At 27.7% G+C, this 22722-nt stretch overlaps 1 protein-coding gene across 4 annotated transcripts in view; it reads left to right on the forward strand.

Moving 5' to 3' along the window:
* The first annotated feature begins 273 nt into the window (after positions 1-273).
* The window catches only part of LOC129960563 (polycomb group RING finger protein 3-like), a 28838-nt gene continuing 6389 nt past the window's right edge, over positions 274-22722 (forward strand). The window contains exons 1-6 of one of the 4 annotated variants that reach the window (XM_056074053.1): positions 275-331; positions 14878-14946; positions 16210-16283; positions 18960-19065; positions 20282-20378; positions 22141-22196. In XM_056074053.1, coding sequence (XP_055930028.1) covers positions 18960-19065; positions 20282-20378; positions 22141-22196 — 259 coding nt within the window. In that variant the 5' untranslated portion in view covers positions 275-331; positions 14878-14946; positions 16210-16283. Of the gene's footprint in view, positions 332-11697; positions 11863-14877; positions 14947-16209; positions 16284-18959; positions 19066-20281; positions 20379-22140; positions 22197-22722 lie in introns of those variants that run through there. The other 3 variants (XM_056074050.1, XM_056074049.1, XM_056074051.1) reach the window with 3 other exon arrangements.

Genomic DNA, 22722 nt, shown 5'->3' on the forward strand with positions numbered 1-22722 from the left:
GCAAAATTACGAATCAATGGCTCAAAATTCGCATGCGGCAGAAAAGTAAATAAGATATGTTGCAGTTAAGCTGAAATTCTTAGACTATGTTTGGCAATTGTTAACCACAAAATTTCCCTGATATGATTAATCAACCCTTCTTATTCGTTGTTATTGTTTCTTCTTGATTTTGTTTATCAGGATAAGATATGAAATACGTATAAAATCAATTATAAAGTTACTAACTGTTCATATAGCTAACGAAGAGTTACAAGAATCTGTAGATTTCTGTGAAGAAGGCGATAAATGTCGACTAGTTTCCTTCAAACTTATATGATGGGCTTGAGAATTGGTAATTTGCTGTTCTCATATTTAATCTGACATTTTACTGTTGAATATTAGATCATAAATTTAATGAAAAGCTCTGTAAAAAGGTGTTTTAGCTCTTAAAACTATCATTTATAATTTGAATAAATTTTGAATATAGCCATGGAAAAATTTTTAAATGAATATTGATTTTTTTTTTCGTAAATGTAATGTTTTTTTGTAATGTAATGACATTTTACTGTTGTAATGTAAATGTAATGACATTTTACTGTTGAATATTAGATCATAAATTTAATGAAAAGCTCTGTAGAAAGGTGTTTTAGCTCTTAAAACTATCATTTATAATTTGAATAAATTTTGAATATAGCCATGGAAAATTTTTTAAATGAATATTGATTTTTTTTCGTAAAGGTAATGTTTTTTTACCTATGGAATACAATAAAACTATCGGTTGAAAAATTTCGAAATTATTTCTACTCTATTGTTTAGTAATAAAATGTTATCCATGTTTAACAGCTTCTTTGCTTTCACAGAACATTTTGTGAAAGTAAACACAAAAAAAATTCATATACATAATATGATTACTTGTTTAAATTATTTATTATAAAGTAGCTTTTTCATTAAATTAATTTATTAATGAGCTTTTGTGGTATAGTTTTATACAGTTTATTTTGCTGCTATTAACTGCACAAGAAGCGTAGTTCAATATCCCTGTATCATAAATATAATCTGACTTCATAGTAAATGCTGTTTTTGAAAGTTTTCCGATACTTTTAATTTCGGATATCTTAAAGTATTGTTTCTTTTTAAATTCATATGTTCTGATTTCTTTCTCCCCCCCCCCCTTCTCTTAATGGTGATATTTATATGATGAATGCTTTGCTTTTATTATTTTTTATTTTTTTGTTTACTTGGTGTCCTGTGGGAGTTATCATGATTAACTTAAGTAACTAATTATTGTCATTCAAATTTTTGGTTATTATTAATTTTTACTATAAAAAATGTTACATGGTGACGCCTTTATTATCTGACCACACCTCCAAATCATAAAGACACTCCAAAAATTGTCCTTGTGTTGTTTCGAAATGGAACAGAGATATAGCTAAATTAAATTTTTTATTCAAAGCTTTTCGTTAATACTTATCGAAACCTATATACAACACGATTATAATAATGTTACCTTCTTTGAAATTCGGAATGTAAAAGAATATTCTTATAATTTGCTTCATGTACATAAAATATTTCTATAGAACATTTAAAAACGATAGAGAAGGCGAAATTTCGATACATTTTATTCAATGTAGAAATATCTAAGAGCAATTTGCATTTGGTTTCAATTTTCTTTTTATATTACTCACTACAAGCGTAATATAACACATGAGATAACGCTCAAAAGTCGAATTACTCATTTCTTCTTGAATTAGACGAATAACTTAACACGAGTGTTTTGATGAATGGCATGATTTTATTTAACTGCTTTTTTTTCATTACTCATTTCTTCTTGAATTAGACGAATAACTTAACACGAGTGTTTTGATGAATGGCATGATTTTATTTAACTGCTTTTTTTTCATTACTCATTTCTTCTTGAATTAGACGAATAACTTAACACGAGTGTTTTGATGAATGGCATGATTTTATTTAACTGCTTTTTTTTCATTATGTTTTTTTTAATATTTGAAAATGTTAGTATTCCTCTTCTAAATATCTTTTTCTGTGAGTAGATGAATGATAAAATAAAAATAAATATTCCAATGCAGTTATTATTTATCAGTTCTTTCAAGGAATGTTTTGAGTCTGATAAACCAATTTAAGATTAATTTTACTGTTCGACTTGTTAGTACTTTATTAAACTTCGCATATTTCATAATTGTCAGGAATTTTATAGTTAATTTTTAACTCAACTCTTCTTATATAAGGGTTTTGAAATCTTGTACAGTTATTGGTTTCTCGATGATAATAGAATATTTTATTAATATCAAAGTTCTTAATTATCAGTTTTATATATTAATTTAACAAAAATGAGTTTCACAGATTCGGCGCCATCTGGAAAATAATTTGAGAAATATTAATTTTTAAATTCCAGAATATTTGTAACAATGAATTATGAAATACATAAAGATCTAAAAGAATAGAAAGCAACATAAATTAAAAGTTTTAAACCTCATTTACTTAGTATAATACTAATAGGAAATATTTATTTATCAGAAAATCAACCGATATTTTAAAGGAATTAAGGTAGCATGTAATCATACGAAAATTCCTGAATTCTCATTGAAAATTAAAATGCATTTTTAATATGATTAAAATTCCAATGTGTTTAGAGTATTTCTGTCTTAGTCTCAATCTTTCATGATTTTCTTTGTAATGTATGAATTTTTGATTAAAAAAGTAATTAAATTAAAAATTAAGAATATTTTTAAAGAGTTTTAAAATTTGTTTTTGTAATACTTATATTACTAATGCGAATTAGAATATTCATTATCCTAAGAGAATATAAATATATAGATGATGTAGAAATTAGAATATTCATTTTTAGAAATTTAAAATATCAAAAGAAGCTGATTTTTTTCATGTTGAAATTTTAACTGTTTAGAATACGGATGCAGATTTAATAAAAGTTGGCAAATTTTTTATAATGGTTCACGCATGTCATTGTAGCACAAGAGAGAACGCGTTTCATTCCGGGGTAAAGTTAAGAGTTTTAAACCAGAATGAATACCATAAGAAACAAGAATTAATCTCGAAAATAATTAAATAAATGAAACTTTTGAAGTAAAAGTCATAATCAGTGTATTAAAGAAGTAGAAATAAAAAAGAATATTTGACCAATAATCCAGAGAGAAAATCAAATATCTTAAAAGCGTGAGGGAGCAGAAAATAACAGAAGAAAATATAAATCTGCATTAAGTATCACAAGGAATAGAAAAGAAAAATCCTAAATATTCATTTCATGAAAGTTAGAAAATAAAGCAAATATGATTACATTTCCACCTTAAATAAAATATTTTTTCTGCGCCTCAGTTGTGATTTTTGACTTCCAGAATTATAATAAATAATATTTTTCCTTTCTAATATTTTGATAAAAAAAGCATTTTTAAATATTTTTCTGTGTTTATGATTACGATTTAAAGCGTTATTCCAAATGCTTAAATACATTTTACTATATTTTTGTTAATACTTGCTATATTATCTAATTTTTATAAATAGTTAATCTGTTTGAGTAATGAAGATGTATTAATCGAATAATAAACCATATTAGTTCAACTTTTTTATAATTATTTAGGTTTAAATTCAGCTTTCCCTCTCCTCACATAACGTTTTTTTAGGGGGGGGGCATGGGGAGAATATAAATTGTAGTTTTAAAAAGGGAGAGAGGGCGTTTTTTTAGTATTGCCCTGAATGCCATTTTACAAAGTTACACCTCTTGTTAGATCTAAACCTATCAAATTTGGAATAAATATATCGGGTGTCCATAGTTATCACTACTTTAGACTTTAATCACTTTAAAAAGGCACTAGATTATAATGAACGATTCAACATGTGACTCATAACAAATGTTAAATAGCAACTCATGATAACACATGTTAAATAACGACTCATCATCGTGTGGTAACAATTCGTAAAGCTTTGCTTCCTTATTCATATGAAACAAAGTGCGAACCCCTAGAGACACGGGCAACGTATTCAGTTTCTTTCCAAGTACGTTCCAGTAACTTCAAATTGATATATTCAAATGTATTGAGAATACTTGTCTTCAAGAACTGTAGGTCAGTAACCTTTGGTTCATTTACCCGATAAGCCCGAATAGTGGTAGGGGCGGTGATTCCACTCCATACTGTGTCTGAAAGTTTCATTGCATTTTGGTATCGGACTTTATCTCTATAAACCAGCCTAAACACTGAGCTTTCTCCTGTAGCGTCCACATTTATAGTGGAATCTGCTTCATTTAAACAACAAAATAACTTTATGGGCTATCCAGTCACATGTTGAGAATTTATTATAGTTTTGAAGTTATTAAAGTCTAAAGTTGTGACGATAATTTATGAACACCCGATACTTTGAAAGTGAGAGCATGAATCTCGAAACGATTTTTTTTTTTTTTTTTTTTGCGAAAATTCTAGAAAATATTGGTGCACAAAACCGACTTTTACTCAGTTTTAAAATTTAAATAATTGTCTTCTTAGTGATACCTATTCAATTGCTAAGTTAATTTTTTCTCATCTTTGGCAAAGATTCTTTTTTCCTTCATCTTCGTATGATTTTCAACAAAAGATTTCATTGTTGAAATTAAAATTTAAGCCGTTTTTACTATTTCATCAAACATTGTTCAATATCTGAGGAGTTTACACGAGGAATAAGAAATTGAAGTATACGAAAGCTGGAAAATAGATTATTCAGACAATTATATAATTTATTGGTACTTGACTTTATTAAAATTGCCCATACACACAACATGCAAAACAGGTGTAAGGCTATTAAAATACCATGGCTGTGATGTTTCTCACAGTTTGATTCCTAAAGATATTTTCTTTGGCATTAAAGTAAGCAGAAGATACAATTACTTAAATTCTGAATAGAAGGTTAAATGACAAGTAAACACAACCAATATTCCCGGCGAACCAGCTGGTCGCCAAAGGCGGCTAGTGATATAATAATAAAAAGAGAAAAATGTGTGTACAGTTTTCTTTTCATTTGCTAAATGCAATACAATACTAGTTTTTTTGTCTAATTTTAGAAAATCGAAAGAATACTTATCAAAGAAAAGACAATATCAATCCTAAAAATAATCAGACCAAAAATAAAACTACGTTATGAAAAATTCATTAAATTTTAAAATATAACAAAAGTTAACAAGTTCACAACTGAATACTGATAGATTTTCCCCCCTTTCTATTCTTATTCCATTGAACCATAATAAAATGTTGCGGTTTTCATTTGTTGCGGTCTTGCTTTTGTTTTTATTTGTTTATTTCATACATAGTAAAAAGTTCCTTCGAAAAGAATTTTCAATGCAATTTTCGTATTGAACGTTCTTGTCCTTTTGAAGTACATCGCATCGGGACTTTCCGAAAACCACTTCCGTTGTAAAATTTATAATGCCAACGAAAACTCTCCAATGGATGATTTCTTATACTTCAGTTTTTCTTTTGTATTTTCCTAGCTGATAAATTGTTATTTTTTAACCTAAAAAGTGTGTTTCAAATTCAGAAGGTTTGTTTTTTCGGAGGCTCCAAGCTGATAACTTGTCTGAACATTCTTTACATTTCATGAATAGGTCCTAAAAATAATTTTATTAATTGTCATGCTATGTTATAACAAAATCGAGCAGCAATTTTTGCTTATTTGGAGCATAATATGAACATGGACCATGGCTTGAAATGCAAAAATAAATAAGTAAATAAATAAAATAATAATAAGATAACGCTGGCAGATAGGTTTCTTTTTTTTATTAGATTTACTGCGTTATATTGAATCAATGCATAAATTATTTCTTCATTCGATAAAATAAGCAGTTATAGACTTGAGTTTTAAAATAGTTTTCTTCCACAAAGCAAGGTGTAGCGCTTTGGTGTTTTTTGTAGTTCCTTACTTTAACAATAAAAGTAAACACATTTTCGGTCCCCCACCCCTCCTTTCTGTGTCTTCCCTCCTTCTGTAAATTTTAGGTATTTCAAAAATTTAATATTCGAGTATCAATAATTTACCTATTAAAAATTCCTTTGTTTCAGTTCTAGCTCATTAATAGCATTTTTGTAACATAACGGGAGATTTGATTAAATTTGTCTCATTTGACACTACACAAGCGTTCCTTTCAAATCGGTCAAATGAAGATGATGACACCTGGCCTAGCAACTCATATCCATGCCAATGGTCCTATGATGGCAGGTTTAACCTTTAACTGGGGAGGTGAAATTTTAGGACTTAACTGGGGAGGTGCGATCTACGAGAGCGCATTTCATTTACACTCAAATTAAATTTTCTAATGAATATATTAGTATGAAAAACTGCCAATATATTGCGCAGATATTTTTCTTGATATATAGATATGTTTTAGAAAATTTTCAAAATATATTATCATTAAAAAAAGTAAATGCGTTGGAACATACATTTTCTTCTCAAATTACATGTTACAATAAATAATATTCTTGAAAAAACATATTACTTTTTTAATCATATTTATTTTTACAATATATGAAGGTATATAGAAGACAATATAATATAAAATTCAACAATTATATGAAAAATAAAAAAATTGACAATGGGTAAAATTGGCCCTTTTTTATCGGCTTGTGTGACTTTCATAACACGGCTTTCTATGGCATTTTAAACATACAGGTAAAGAACTAGTATAAAAATCAACCTATAAATTCTGTATATATCTCTCTTGGTATGTTAATATATTTTATAATTTTTTTCAAAATACATTATCACTATAAAAATTAATTATGTTTGAACATACATATTAGAAATAACAAAGAAAGTAATGATTGAATAAATAAGTAATAATTTTACTATTTATTGATTCAAAAGTATTAAAAATGTGTAGAAATAATAACTTAAAGGAAAGATTACATAAGATTTTTTATAAGTTCACTGACTGTGCTATTTTTAAGTTATATTCTGTAATTCGTGATACAAAATTTTAAAGTATTTTTCAAGAAACATAGATTTTAAAATTTGTATTTAAAATTAAAGATTTGAAGTATATTTAATTTTTTTATGATGCATTCCTGCGTCGCGCCATCTGCACTGAAACTGTAAACATTTGCATTTTAATTTGTGATTGATCCTTCTCCAACTTTGTTTTAACATATCTTTGAGAATTTTCATGATAAAATTCTGAAATTTTGTACATGACCTTATTAGAGGACGGGGGACATTTTACTCATTGGGAATTTTTTTGTACGGGGTCCGTGTAAAAATTTAAATTTTGTATTTTTTAAAGTTAAATCCCCTGAAAATTTTAATCGATTTCATAAAATTTTGCATCTTTTTTTACGCAACTTTGTAATTTACAGTATATGTTAACGATCTATATTTAAGAAATAAAAGCAGTGGTCAAGATTTTTGAGACACCCTGTATATATGAGTCAAGGTCAGTTTGCAGAAAATTTTAACTCAGATGAAATTTTAGCTCAGTTAACGAAACACAACTATGTTTAATTTCTTTTTTATGATTATTAATTAATTATTCATGTCTACCTATATGCACATCTGAGATTTTACGAATGATTTTCATCGCTATGTGAGCTCATTATGCTTTAAATTTGTTGAAAAGCGTTCACGAGAGGGAAGAAGCTTAAAAGACCTTCAGATAGATCATATATAAATGTGTATAAATTTTTTATATTGTTCTCCGCCATTATAAGATTAAACAACCTTTATTTTAAATATGTTAAATCAAATTTTAAACCAAAGAACTTTTTGAGTTGCAATAACTCTCTTGTTTGATGAATCAGTTTTTATGAATAGCAACAGCTTGCCGCTCTGTTTGAAATGTGCGAAGAAGCGATGATTCCACAAAAGGTCAACTCACCGAGAAATCGTCTGCGGTTATACTCCGTGAAGAAGCATCCGATAACAACAAAAGCGAAGAGACCCTTTCCGCCAGTGCTGGTGAAATTGAGCTACATTCATTCATTCATTCAATGGAGCGTCGACTCACGGAAAAATTCCCGCTAGATGGCAGAAATAAGCTGAATGTGGAAGCTTTTCTTTTTACGTCACAGTTGAATGATTGTGTGAATGAATACAGCTGAATTATTGAGTGAGAACAAACCACGTAAGGTTAATTTAAAATTATGGCTTTCAATTTAGTCACTAATTGTGAATGAAGTTGAAATTTCCAGCAATTATATTGTTAACGATAGTTTAAATCGGTCTTTTTTGTTTTCATTTCGCATCTATTGTCAGCAGTGGTATATTAAAGGGTCAATGGCATTTTGGATATAGCATTTTTTTTTTTCGTCCCCGCTTGTTTTATTTATCTTTAAACAGTAAAATAAAAGCATTAAGATTTTTTTCCTTCACTACCCCCCCCCTTCTTCACCTCAAGACTGGCGCACAGATTACCTATATTCCTTGTACTCTTCCAACTAATGTTTGTCTATCGTCTCCAAATTTTCAACAAAAAAAAAAAATCATATCCGAACTTTAAAAAAAAAAAAGAAAAAGAAAGAAAATAATGTAATTGAACCGAAATTATTTTGAACTATTAAAATTTATTCAATTAAAACAGGCTAATTTTTTTGTCGGGGTTTAAAAAGTCATTGTTTTTATTTTATTTTTTCCAACCTGCAAAGGTTACTCTAGATTTTGTAAACGTTCGTATATATCCAATAAAATGCATCAACTAATCATAATTTATTTATAAATAATTATAATGGAATGCGGCTTAAAGCGAGTATCTGTAACAAAAGGTTTTTGATGATATATGCAGGGCCCGATTATTAAATAGGTTAAGCAAACAACTACCCTAAGAAGCCCACAACCGCAAAAGGGCCACAAGGTCTGAAAATGTTTTCGCGTATTTTTAGAATTATTTAATTCTTTACTTTCATTCAGTTTTCAAATTCCTTATATTCGAACATATTCAAATTAAAATCACGTTTCGTTTAAATTTTGAAACATTATTCGAATAGCATTTCTAAGTAATTACTTTTTAATATTACTTTGCTTTATTATAAACAGTTCACTCTTATAATTAAATAGTATTTAAATTATGTTAAAAAGTTTTTTTGTTTTGTTTTTTTTTACTATTCTGTATAAACTTGCTTTTAAATTTTAATTTTTTATTCGCTATATTCTGAAACTAACTCTCTTGAAATATATCCAAAATTTAAGGTTTTGCTTAATTTCAGTTTGTCAAAATTTAAGGCTTAGTTACTTCAGTTTGTCAAAATTTAAGGTTTTGCTTAATTTCAATTTGTCAAAAAGGTACTTCCTTAAAATTGCTTGTATTGAAATGAAGTCAAAATTAATTTTTAAAAAATTATTGTTTTGGACGTAGAGGAAGGAAAAATAAGGTCCCGAAACTCATACTGCATAAGAGCCCATACAGCATTTAATCCGATCCAGGGTACAGAAGGTACCATTAACAAATTAAATCCTTATCTCCTCACTCATCAAATTTATTTCATTGGTTGTTCCAAATACAGAAAAGTATTAAATGAAAAAAAAATAATAATAACAGCATAAATTTATAATGTTACTCTTATGAACATCGCTTTGTCTCATAAAATGCTGCACTTCGCCGGGCAAAAGGAGGTCCGACACGTCATTACGAGGTACTTACCCATGACTTTTGTCAACTCAATATAAATAATAATTATAATGAATTTTCCCCCAAATGTGCTAACAACATTTAAACTATTTTTTTTCATTAGTTACCATAGAAAGAGCAAAATGCTGTTTCAATAAATTAAAAGCTATCACCGATGAAGTGTGAGAGAAAATCTTTTAAATGCTCCGGCCATATTAAACAAAACCAGAGGAAGTAGACTCCCTACAACTTTCTCGCATGCTCTCTAATAAAGGTGTGATTCCCCACCCTTCGCAAAAAAATTATGAATCATAGGTAAGAGATAAAAATCTTTGCATAGCATTCGCGTGCACTAGTTACGAAATATTACCCTTTGGCATGAATTAAGTATTTTTAATGCATCAATCGAGTGATCCTTGGCGAGTGTTTTAGCGATTAATTCCCGGCGTGCAGTTAATAGTATCCGGAAATCAAATTTGGGTTTTAGAAGCGTTCTTTCCGACCGATTTAAACTAAATATGATAAAGAACTGCAATTAGTCATGAAGTCACATATTAAATGTGATGCATTTAAGTCATTGGTTTTTGAGTTATCACGTTTACATGCTTCTGAAAGTACAGACAGGCAGACAGTCAACCCCTTATTGGATTTGGTTCAAAATTTGATAGGTGTCTAGATTATAATTGTCAAATATGTGTACCTTTCTTCGTTTTGTAGTTATCATGTTAACTCATAATCGAACAGCAGGACAGACAAAGTCCCTTTAAATGGATTTTGCTCAAAATTTGGTAGAAATCTACAAATTTGATGTATAATCCGTATGCCAAATTTCATCCGTCTAGCTCAGTGTTTTTGAGTTATCCATATCATAGGAAGACAGAAATAATGACAAAACTGTTTTTCGAACTCGGGGATAACGAATCCTTAAAAGCAGATTCCTCAAAATCTCGGGTTCAAATTTTTTGAAGATTAAAATATTTCGTATACGAGAAAGTAGAAATTGTAATTTTCCAGATATGATATATGAACAAGCAAACAAAAAATTCGTATAGGTGAAGAAATACATTTTTCATTAAACAAATTTAATGCTTATTTTGAATCCTGTTATTTTGATTTTTTTAAAAAGTTAGAAAAATGTTAGTGCTCCAAAGATTTTTTTAGAGAGATGATCAGGGGTTGTTATGAATTTAGTTTCCTTATTCAATATATAAGAGCAGAGTCTTTTATATGAAAAAGAGACATTTTTCATTCTAACTAACTCATTTTGCAACACTGTTTTAACTTTACGTAATTAGCTAAATAAATGTATGGAATCTATAAGCTCGACGTAAGAATTATCTTTTTTGCATTTCGAGCTCTTTCGGCGGAGTTGCCCTTTTCAGGAGTAATTCACACATTCCGTAACGGTTCATTTCTCATGAAATAGAATGTTAGCAATTTCAAATAAACCCTCATCCATAGATATCTAAATTCTTTTATAAGCTTTTGCTAATCTATATTTTTTCCAAGTTATATATAAGTATTTTTTGTGAATTGTACAATGATATACAATTTCATTTTCAAAAAGAATACTATATATCATCGTACTCTTCAAGAAACTATTCATTTTTTTTTAAAATTCATTGACGGACATTTGTAGGTAGGATAAATAATATCCGTCGTACTGAGAGCAATTAGTAAAGAAATTTTAGGTATTTCTTCAACCCAATGCTGCGTGAAAATTACGTAAATGATCTTCTAGATATCTTTTCAGAAATAAATCATAATGCATGAAACTAACTAAACATTTCAAACCCGAGCCGCTAGAATTACTAGTGTTATCTTCCAGCGGGAAGCTAGTATAAATGAGAAACACCAGTAGTGTGGTTCTAGTATTATTCAGAAGTCTTTTTCTTCTTTTTTTTCCGAAAAATTCTACTGTAGTCATTTATTACATTGGAATGCGATGTTAAGTTAACCTGAGAACAATTTTATTCATAAAACCGTGTGAGAAAATTATAATGATGTCTGCGGAGAGACTGTCTTTCAGATGGAAAATTATCTGAATGAATTAATGAAATTTAAAAATAATTCAAAGAGTAACAAACCTGGCAACGGCGTTGTTGGGCTCTTAGCAACTTAAGCTCTATCTCCCTCCGTGTACTATAAACTACTATGTTTATAAATGGTGGGACAGAATGGTTCTTCACGGAATTTTTTCCCACGTTTTTTTAAAAATTTTACTGAGGAAAAAATACCGTTTAAAATAAACAACCTATGAATATATAAGGTTTCAGGGGCTTTCCCATGAGGTAAGGATTAATTGCTATTCGTAAAGTTTACACTAGATCTAGTCGTTTTAAGTTCTTAGATCTTTCAAAATTTTGTCTGTACTATTTTATATGCCATTCTAATATGATTTGTTTTTCATATTAGATTCGTTTTCTCTTTGTAATCATTAATTGCAATCAGCATCACTTAATTTTGTAAAAGTGACCTTAAATTTAGCTTTTGGGATATAAATGTTGAATACAATGAATTATTTCTAATTTCTTTAATTGGTGATATCATTTTTGATTATCATTAACGCATTATTGACTTGAAGACAAAATATACCCATTTTATAATGGGAAGTTTTCTTTATTGTGAATTTTCCCCTCATTTTTATTTTATGTTTGTTGGTAACTTGTAGTAATTTCTTGTTCGCGGTTTTATCCTGCGCTGTCTAATATTAATTGGTGAAAGTCTTATCATTATTAATTTCTTTTTTCTCGGATGTCTTGGCAAATGTTTGCATGTATTTCAAGGAAAGTATCATTTCATTTCAGAAATTCTTTTGGCTTTAAATGTGTTTATTAAATAAGATGATCATTTCTCGTTTTTACGAGTTTCATAACATATTTCTTTCTTATTATATGTGAACAACTGTTAGTTAATTACCAGAAACTGCAAGAACAGTAATAAAATTTTGAAAAATATACCCATTCATGTCATAATGTATAAAAATAGAAATTATACAAAATTATAAGCTATGCTTATTTTGTTTGACATGAACAAATTCTGTAATTGCATTAGAGTCTTGTAACCACTTCTGACTTTAAATACTACTGTACAGCACAATATTAATGGCTTTCAATGTGACTTTCGTACACTAATGTTGTAGCTGTATAAATATCCAAATATGTAAAAAAAATCTTTTTTTTTTTTTTTTTTTTTTGCAAGGGAACTGCAATACAACCGAATCCTGTTTATAGCAAATAAATAGTTTATCAAATAATTAGTTAATTTCTCTTGGTATCTAAATCTTTTTGCTATTCTGTAAATCAAAATTGGTTTTCACCTATATTTATAACTACATATATCTTTAATTCTGAGCATATAGTATTCATCTAAATGTATCTAAGTTTGCCTTTTTATTCTGAAGAAATTCTTGGCATTGGCTGATATTTTTTAAATTATTGATCCTAGTTGTTTGTATATCGCATTTAATCTATGCATCATATAATGAGAATAAGCTCCAATGTTCTGTAGATCAGATCCCCCCCCCCTTCGTTATGGGTCTAATTCTGATCTAAGAAAAATTCTTTGTTAATGTATATTTTCACCAGTTGTTTTAATAAATTGTGCACTTTGTCAAATTTACTCTTTAAAATATGTTATCTATTTCATTAATTTTTCATAGAAATTAAAATGCTTATATTAAATATACCTTTTGTTCATCTGTTCCTATTTTATGATGATGAGATTATTTGAGATGTATGCTCTTTTTTTGGTTGTATATCTATTTTAACGAAGTATGTTTTATTGTTGATTCTTATTTTTTTTCTTTCCACAGAGAATAAAAATTTACCGAAATCTTGATTTTAATAGGTATATAGCTAAAGATTAGGGCTTTAAAGCACCATTTACTTAAATATTCCAATTCATTTATAAAATATTGAAATAAATACTTGGTAAATTGGGCTACAAATTAGGTTATTTCCTGCTTCAATTTAGTGATTAGTTTTTCCATCATTTTATAATAATTTTTTCTCTTCCCTTCCTTATTTTTGTGGTAATTTATTTTTTGACATTGATACATCGTAAATTTTGCAAATTTTGTGTGCCGTATATTTCCAAATATAAGCTGAAAGAGCGTTTCACCCTCCCCTTTAAAAATTTGCCCAAAATTCAAAACTTGTATATAAGCTGAAATAAAAAAATTTAAAAAAAATTCCTTTGTTATTCTTTAAACATGTTGTCATGAGGCCAAAACTATTATCTCATATATGATCTGTTGTATCTGTGTTAGGCTTATTTTCCATTGATTTTTTATTTTTGAAAGAATAATGAGAAGATAAATTCTTTTATGGTAAACTTCAAACTACAGGTGATCGGATTTCGAGAAAAATTCCAGCAACAATTGGTTTGTTTGACATTTCTCCTATAAGTTAAAAGCATTTTCACATGTTTCATTTTGAGACAATCCTACATATTAGTGACGATAAACAATTTCAAAAATTTACCAACTCATTTTCACTAAAGAAATAATTCATTTCATTTAAATTAATTTTTCTAACTGAAAAAATATAAACTACAGAATTAAAAAAGTGCTTTATGTAGCAATTTATTATTTGTGCCAAACTAAGTGAAAAATGCCTAATTTTTTTGTGGGATTAGTGGAACTGTACATAAGGCGACTTTCATAATTTAGCTTGAGAGAAGGAGTTCCAAAATTTTGGCTTATATATGGAAAATATGCAGTAAATGCACTGTGCTGAAAATTGAGGAACCTGTGAAATTTTTTTAAAATGCACTTTATTTTGCAACTTTTGTGAAGTTGTGGACTTTTTGTAAATATTAGTATTCTTGTAATTATTATTATCTCGGCATCTTCAAGATCTTAAGTAATATCTTATTAGCATAATACTGTTCATGAAAAAAATAGCTAGGTTTTTTTTGTTTTGTTTTTCCCCATAGTTGTGAAAGTGAGGTGCTTAACTATAGAGCAAATGAGCTGTGTTCTCCATTTAGAAATAATACTTTAAAAAAGACTTAATACAAATATGTCAGGGAATTGTGTAACGATTTTAATGGCAATAGTTAAGAAGAAAAGTAACTTGGAAAGTATTGTTGTGAAAAAATCTTTCAAATGAAATGTTGGATTGTAAAAGATTTTAATTTATGAAGAAATATATATATCATCAATATTACCTAATATGTTAGCAAGATTCTAAAAGTTGCCCTTTTAAAACTATATGTGAGAAGGAAATATGGATATCTGAAGAGAAAATTGGCATACATTTATTTTGTGAGTGTTAATGGAGATTTTTCTTTTAAATTCTCAGATTCCACTCGTAAATGTTTCATGTGCTGCAGCGAGACAGTCAGAAGTTATGACTTTGGACATCATATCAGTTAGTAATTATCTCTCCTTAATAATCTTCCATAGCACACCACTGCATTGTAATGCTTTTACAAAATTCTATGGCCTGCTGTGATGTCATTCATTTAACATTATTTCTATCAAAGGTGTCAAAAGACTCCTTTTAAAAATTTAATCTGTTAATGTCCAATTTAATTTAAAGTCTAGATTTAACTTAATTTCTTTTTAACTATGTTAATAAACCCATATTAAAAATAACTATGAAACCCCTTGCAAAATTTAGATTTTCCAAAAAGAATAATAGAAAACTTTATGGAAATGTGTAGCATCTAAATAGAAACAAAGCTTTCGACATTTTTTAGATCAAATTTATCATTCTTAAAAATGATTAATATTCCTTTATATAATAATCCTGCACTATTTTTACTTTCTAAAGTACTTTTCAGATAAATTTATTGATTTTATTGTTTAATTAATCATACTTTTTTATTTGCTGATCATACTTTTTGTATTTGTTTTAAATTTTTGTTGTAACAAGCTCCTTGCTATTCATTGCTGTACCATGTTTTCACACCTTGGTATCTTGTTATGCTAGGTGTGAGTGGAAGCACCCAGGCACAAAGACTCGAATTAATATCCGCCAGTAGTCAGTTAGCTTTTTTTGTCCAAAGCTTGTATTAGATATTTATATTAAAAAATTACTTAAATGTTATAAAATGTCGATAAAAGGGTACTATTTAATTGTTTGCCTTACTTCAAACATAAATTGAAGAAAAAAGATTTCAAAATGGTACCACTGGCTTCAAAATCTTAGTAATGATTGGTGTATGCTAATTGAAAATAATTTAGGAAATTCAGAATACATATTAACTTGTTAAAGGGGGGGGGGAAGTATTGTCTGGTTTATCAACAGATATGAAATGTAACTGATGGACATTAACAGGTTAAAATAATAATTCTCAGTTATTTTTTAATTTTTTTGTAATAGTTGCCAAATCACTTTAGCAATACCTTATTCCTCCTGCTCTTGGATTAAAAATACATGTATGATATGTCTTTTGACACCTTAAGGATTCCCTATCAAAGTTTGATTTAAAATCATTTTGCATATAAATATCAGCACTATTTGATTTAAATTCTTATCAAATGAAAGATTTCAATTGTGAGAGAAAATAAAGAACCATTGGTATAAGTATATTTGATTCTTGTTTGCAGTGTACTTTTTATTGAAAATTATTATCTAAAAATAATTGTATTATGTATAATTGTTCTAACTCTGGTATTTGTTGTGCAGTGAGCTCAATTCAGAGACATGTTCATGAACATTTGGAAAACAATTAGTTGAAATTTGCTTTACAGTTATGAGTAGTAAGCATGTTTATAATACTGGTAATTTTTTATTTGTGTATTCTAGTTTATTTTTAATTCTGTGGATGTCCAGAATTTAAAATATTGAGTTGTTGCAAGAAGTAAGATTTATTCTCAAGTTCTAGTAAAGATAAGTTTGACTAAAGTGACCTAAAAATCAATAGTGTTATAAAATGTGCATTAATATGTAAATAAAGGCATTACTTAATCTATTTATATTTAACTGATAAGTTGACCTTCTCACTCTTTCCACAGTTTCTTGCACCCAAACATAAATATGCCGCCAAAAGACTTTTTGATCAAAATGGTTATTCATAAAACTGTGTTAGAAATGGTGTTAACATCTCCAACTTGTCTTCAAGTGAGATAGACATTGAGTAAAAGCTCACAATTTAATTCTGTTCTAATCCAAGATATTTTTCGTGATAAAATGAATTTTTAACCTTACTTTTTCTGATCTTTCTCTATTTTGGGGAGTAAATACTACCTGCAACCATCCTAACAATTTCATAAATTCTTTCTTGCATTAAAATCAATTAGTTGAAAAGCTTATCAGAGCATTATTAGTTATTTCTTTCAAATTTATGTGATTATATTATTATTCCATTTAAATTTTTATACTTAGCTCATTTGTAAGTAAGTGTGAAATGTAAACAAAACGAATATGTGTTAAATGTTTCTTATCTAATGAAGTTATAGCTGGATGGAAAAAAAATTACTTATCTAACTATAATACATTTAACCAGATGTAAGCTAATTGCAATAAATAACATCAGTCTTGCCACAGGTGAAAATACGAGTTTTGATAGATTTACTTTTTAACTATAATTTATAATAAAATTAATTGAGAAACAGTTTTGTAATTGCTTTTCATGCAGCAAAAGAAGAAAAAAGAAATAAATAAACCCCAAGTTTTAAGGTAATATTTTTAAAAAAAAATGAAGGGGGGGGGGGGAAAGAAAAGCACATTTATGCTCTAATGATGTTTGTGGCAAATTTGGTTGTTTTAAATCAAATAGTATTTCTGAGCATGGATCGACACCCACTTGTTTGCTTTATTATCAATAGTGATTGTTTTGTCATTATCTTTTTTGTTAATTTAAGTATACTGTTTTATTTACTATATTATTTCTAAAATTTTCTTATTCAAGAAAAACTTAGTAGATTTACATTTCTCAATTTCAGTTGCTGTTTTTTGCTATTATAATATTGAATTAATGTTGCTTTGTATAAATTCTTTCCTAAAATATGTGGCAGCATATTTAAACATTTTTATTTCAATTAAAAGTAATTTGATATAATCAAGTTTTGTGTATCACACTATAAAAGTTTTTTAAATATTGACATTGAAGATTCTGAGTGAAATCAAAATTGGATAGGTTCTTTAAAACATTTCATGCAGCTTCTGATTTTTTTTTATAATATAAATTGTTTATTTGTTGCATTAGATAAGTGTTTATTATTGATTACACTTTTTAATGTATATATAAGGGATGGGGACTTTGTTTCCCAAGAGATCCAGTTAACCATTATAAAAAAAAGAATAGGAAACAAAATGAACTTATTACCTATGGTTATGTACAAACATAGCTATTTTTCAATATACTCACTGTGGAAATTCAGTCATTTGTTATATTCTGAGTTTAAGCTTCCAATGCGTCTTTTTGAAAAACAATGTCAAATGGGTCTTGTTTTTCCTTTGAAGCTCCTTATTTGCTTGGAATTATTAAATTGGCATCTTCTAGTTCTTCAATTTAGTAAAGAGAGAAAGTCATTTGGCTCTAAGCCATGATCTGGATGAAGTACAGCAGGTACGAATGACTGTTGCAACAACAAATTTTGCTCAATGATTTGATCAAGCTGTTCGGAAGAGATGGAAGATGTTGTTACCTGGAATTCCTTGTAGGTAACAACCTGGCTTTGAAACATGCCAATGTTGTGGTTTTAGAAGGTGAATGTTTACATTCCTGCTTCATATATTTTCCTTAAAAGAGAATTCAAAGAACAACTTCCAGGCAAGTGAGGAGTTTCAAAAAAAATGTTAAGGCTTATCTCGCTTCACTGGTGCCAACTTTTTTCAATCAGGTGGTCAAAAATCTGATGTACTAGTATGACATATTCCTGAAAATTATATATATAAAAAAAGTAACTATATTTGCGCATAACCTATGGTAATAAATTCATTCTGTTTCCTGCTCTTTTTTTTTTAATGGTGCATTAGAACTTGAAAAAAGTGTGTTAATCATATATTAGAATTGTCAATGAAATATGATTAAATTTGATTTTAGAGATACAGTTTTTAAATTCAATTCAAAATTATGCTAATGGTATTGATTAGTTCTTTGGGGTTTGAGCAATGTTTGGTGTCCAAATGTAATGAAATTTTTAGTATAGGTGTCTTTTACAACATGACACTTTTGTTTGATTTGTAATAGATAATTTTTAAATAATTTTCCCTTTTTTATAGTTTTGTTTTTATTTATCTATCTATAAAGCATTAAAAATACAGAATATTGAAAAAATGTTTTTGAAATTCTTTATTTAAATTATCTATGTTAAAATTGCCTATGAAACTACTAGGCAAAATATCACATTGAAATATGATCTATTGATTGTGAACTGTCTCTTTAATATACTAATTTTTAATTTTCATTGATCCTAATCATTCAATTTTAGATGGAAAGGCGGATACGCCTTAAAACTCTCAATCCACACATTACATGCAAGATTTGCAAAGGATACTTGATTGATGCAACAACTGTGATTGAGTGTTTACATACCTGTAAGTTAAGAACACATTATTGCTAAACTAATCTAAAATTAACTGTAATTTGGAGGAAGAACATGGAACTTTCATTGAAAATATTTTTGAATATAAATATGTATGGTTTTTTTTTTTTTTTTTTTTTTTTTTTTTTTTACTATCTGTAATGTATATTGGGTTGGTTTTAATCTCATTGTGACATATTCATTCTGTTTAATATTTTGTTACCTTATACACACTGTACTTTCTGTTATGAAAAATTTCTTTAATACTTCAAAGAAACGTTTAATCAATTACTTTTTTTTTTTCTCTACTTCCTTTCACTTATAAATCACTTTCATTCCATTCATTAATAGTAATCTGAAATTAACTTTATTAAAGAGTTAAATGATTATATTGATCATGACTACATCTGTCTTGGTATGTTTAGCAATATTTTTTTAATGTCTTGTAGCTTTTATGGTTATTTGGAAGCAAATTTGAGTTATTTTAAATATAATAATCTTTAAACTAATAACTTTCTGCCCTCTTTCTTTAAAAACATAAATTTTAAAAAATGCTATTATACAGAATAATTCTCATGAAGGTAACCATTTTGAAACACTTGCATGTGTTTTAGTTTTCAAAAATTTTCATTTTCCTATGGAAGATTGATTTCTTTCAGCTGGAATCAGGCTATGCTAACTTGTTTGGTGGCTTTGTATGAGACACCATCCCAAAAAATGTTTTTTTGCCCCCATATTAAGCTTTCTTTATAATAATCTTATTAGGACTCAGTAAAAATTTAGTAAGGTCTAGTAAATTTTTGAAGTAAATTTTATTTTCTGCTTATCAATATTCCATTGCTTCAGATATATTCAAATCAAATTTTAGACATTCGGACCTGTCCTCTTATTTTAAGTTTTGAAATCACAACTTTAATTTTATTATGCTGTATCTTATATCTAAACCCATTCTTTCAAATTCTTAAAAGCAAATTAAAAATCCTTTTAAATTATGTTTAAGGTATTTCATTTACGTGCATTTTTTATACAAGTATTTTTTGTATGTCATGCTACCAAAAGTCGTTTTTGTATTAATCCTTGTTAAACTGAAGAATTGCATGTAATTTATAAAATTTGACTTTAGCAACTATTATTTCATATGTAAATATGTTATTAAAAATATCTTATTTGATAAATAATATTTACCAAAGATGTATTGAAACTTAAATGAATTTATATATATTTTGTAGTTTGCAAAAGTTGTCTTGTTAAGCATCTTGAAGATAACAACACTTGTCCCACCTGTGAAATTGTGATTCATCAAAGTCACCCTTTGCAATATATAAGGTAAAACAAATGGTTCATAAAGGAGATTGAAGCTCTGATCTTCACAAGTGCATTTAATCCATATATGTACTTTAGCAGTAAATTGTGAAAATAAAAAGCTACACAAATTTTTTTAATAAACATAATACAAAACATACCTAATGAGGGGTAGATACAATTTGGAAATGATTCAGTTTTGTAATAAATGTAAATAATAGTTAATATTTATTATTTTGCTTTTTTCTTTATAAAAAAAAATATGTGGGCTTGTTTTCATAGATATTTTTGTGCAGCTTGTGTGAAGAAGGCCAGATGCTTTTGTAACTAAATGTGTTGACTATATACCTTACAATTTTCAAAAAAACTGTTCAGACACGGTTTATACATTGCCTATGATAGTAGAATCAGTATCAATACCGGTAAATTTTGTAAAAGATTTATCTACAAATTTGGATAAAAATTTAGGCTGCAATATATATTGCTAAAATGTCACTTATTTTTAATCATCTTAATTACTCTTTGTTTTAAAGAATTTGGATGTAGTATAGATGAAAATTAAATTGTCTTTTCGGGCGGGTCGGAGAGTTAGATGGTTGACTTACTATCTCATTAAAAAGCAAATACTGTTTACAACATGTCATGAACCAATCAAGATAACAGCGTTGGCTCCATTGTAAAATACTGTGGTTTGTTCTGAAATTACCATAGCACATTTTTAAGAAAGTGTGTAAAATTACCAAAATTTGCTTGGCAGTTTCTTAAAAAAAAAAAAAAAATACTCAGATTATTTTTATTAACTTTTATAAATATTTTTATTTAAAATTGTTTCAAACTATTTGCTCAGTAGTAATGCATTTATGAGAATACAGATAAGACGAAAATTAAAAGTAAAATTTAGTTCAGCCTTCCAGACTTTGTTTCTTCTTTTGATTATATGTAATTCAAAGATGTTTATTTAAAATTTATAAATGCTGGATAGTGAAACTCAAGGTGAGAATAATTAGGAGCTCTGCAATGTATAAACAGTCGTAGTGAATCTCTCGAAGTTTAGTAGTATTTGAAGTGTTATTAAACTTTTAAATCAAAATAGGAGAGCAGCTGCTTGACATCCTAAACTTCCAAACAAAACTAAGATTTGTTTATATTAATAATTGTATATTTGAAATAGGAACGCATTTTTCAGGATTTATAACAACATAATTAATGTTACAAATTGTCTAGAACTTGATTACAATTTAAGCATTGATAAAACTTCTAAATAGTGCCCAAATTGAACTTCATTGTAAAAATAATTGGAGGTTGCTCCTTTTAATGCAAATGAAAATGTAAAATTATGGTTCTCTCACTCTAACTATTTAGTTTTGAGGCCTATAGTCTGGAAACCCTGAATAATGGTTTTTCTAACCTTTCTTCTCTTTATATAATTATATATTAAAATTTTAGGTATTTTAAGAGTACTTATTAAAAATTGAAGGTAAGCATTGCACATTACGAAGAAAGTAAAATTATTTTATTATACACTTTTATGTGATGCTTATTACTTCGTAGCAGAACTTTTTTCATTCAGACTCACAGTAATATAATCGACTAAGATGGATTTTACAACTTCTTATCTATATCCATGAAATAAGTGCTGGAAATACATTTTTTTCCCCCTTAACAGGTTTAATATATAATTATTTCTTATAACCTTATCTTGAGCTTTTTGTAATTTAATGTGGGTATGGTGACTGTACTTATTTTATTAATCTTTTATAATGATCTTTTTCAACTTTTAATTTAGTTATGACCGGACAATGCAAGATATTGTGTATAAGTTAGTCCCGAACCTTCAACAAAGTAAGTTTATATGTTTTATGTGATGATTTAACTTTACAGGTCTATTCTTCTGTTGAACCATATGTGATTCCATTTTAATTCGCTTCCTATATATATATATATATATATAAAGTGCCATTTATGGTTTCTGGTTTAATTACTCATTTCATATTGGTGGTTCTATAGAAAATTCTTCCTTAAACAATTTATTGTGTACAGATAGACATAAAGAAACTGCTTACTGTTGGTTAAATATGCATTGTATGCAGATAATTGTAATGAAAATAAAATGTATTTTTATTGTCCGCTTTAAATGTTTATTGCAATTGATGTTGAATAAAGTAAATTGTTTTACCCTTTTGTATGCAGGTCATTTTGGCTGGCAATTTGGCTTCTATTTCTACTTTACCAGTGTCCATGTATATAAAAAATATTATTTAAAATATTTCTATTGCATTTTAAAGACCTCCACCCAAGCAATTTTATTAGTTCAATTGAACCTGTTTTATTCTATTATTTGAATATGTTATGGATAATGTTTGTTGAA

The sequence above is a fragment of the Argiope bruennichi genome, chromosome X2 (genome assembly GCF_947563725.1).
Source record: "Argiope bruennichi chromosome X2, qqArgBrue1.1, whole genome shotgun sequence".
Classification (NCBI taxonomy): domain Eukaryota; kingdom Metazoa; phylum Arthropoda; class Arachnida; order Araneae; family Araneidae; genus Argiope; species Argiope bruennichi.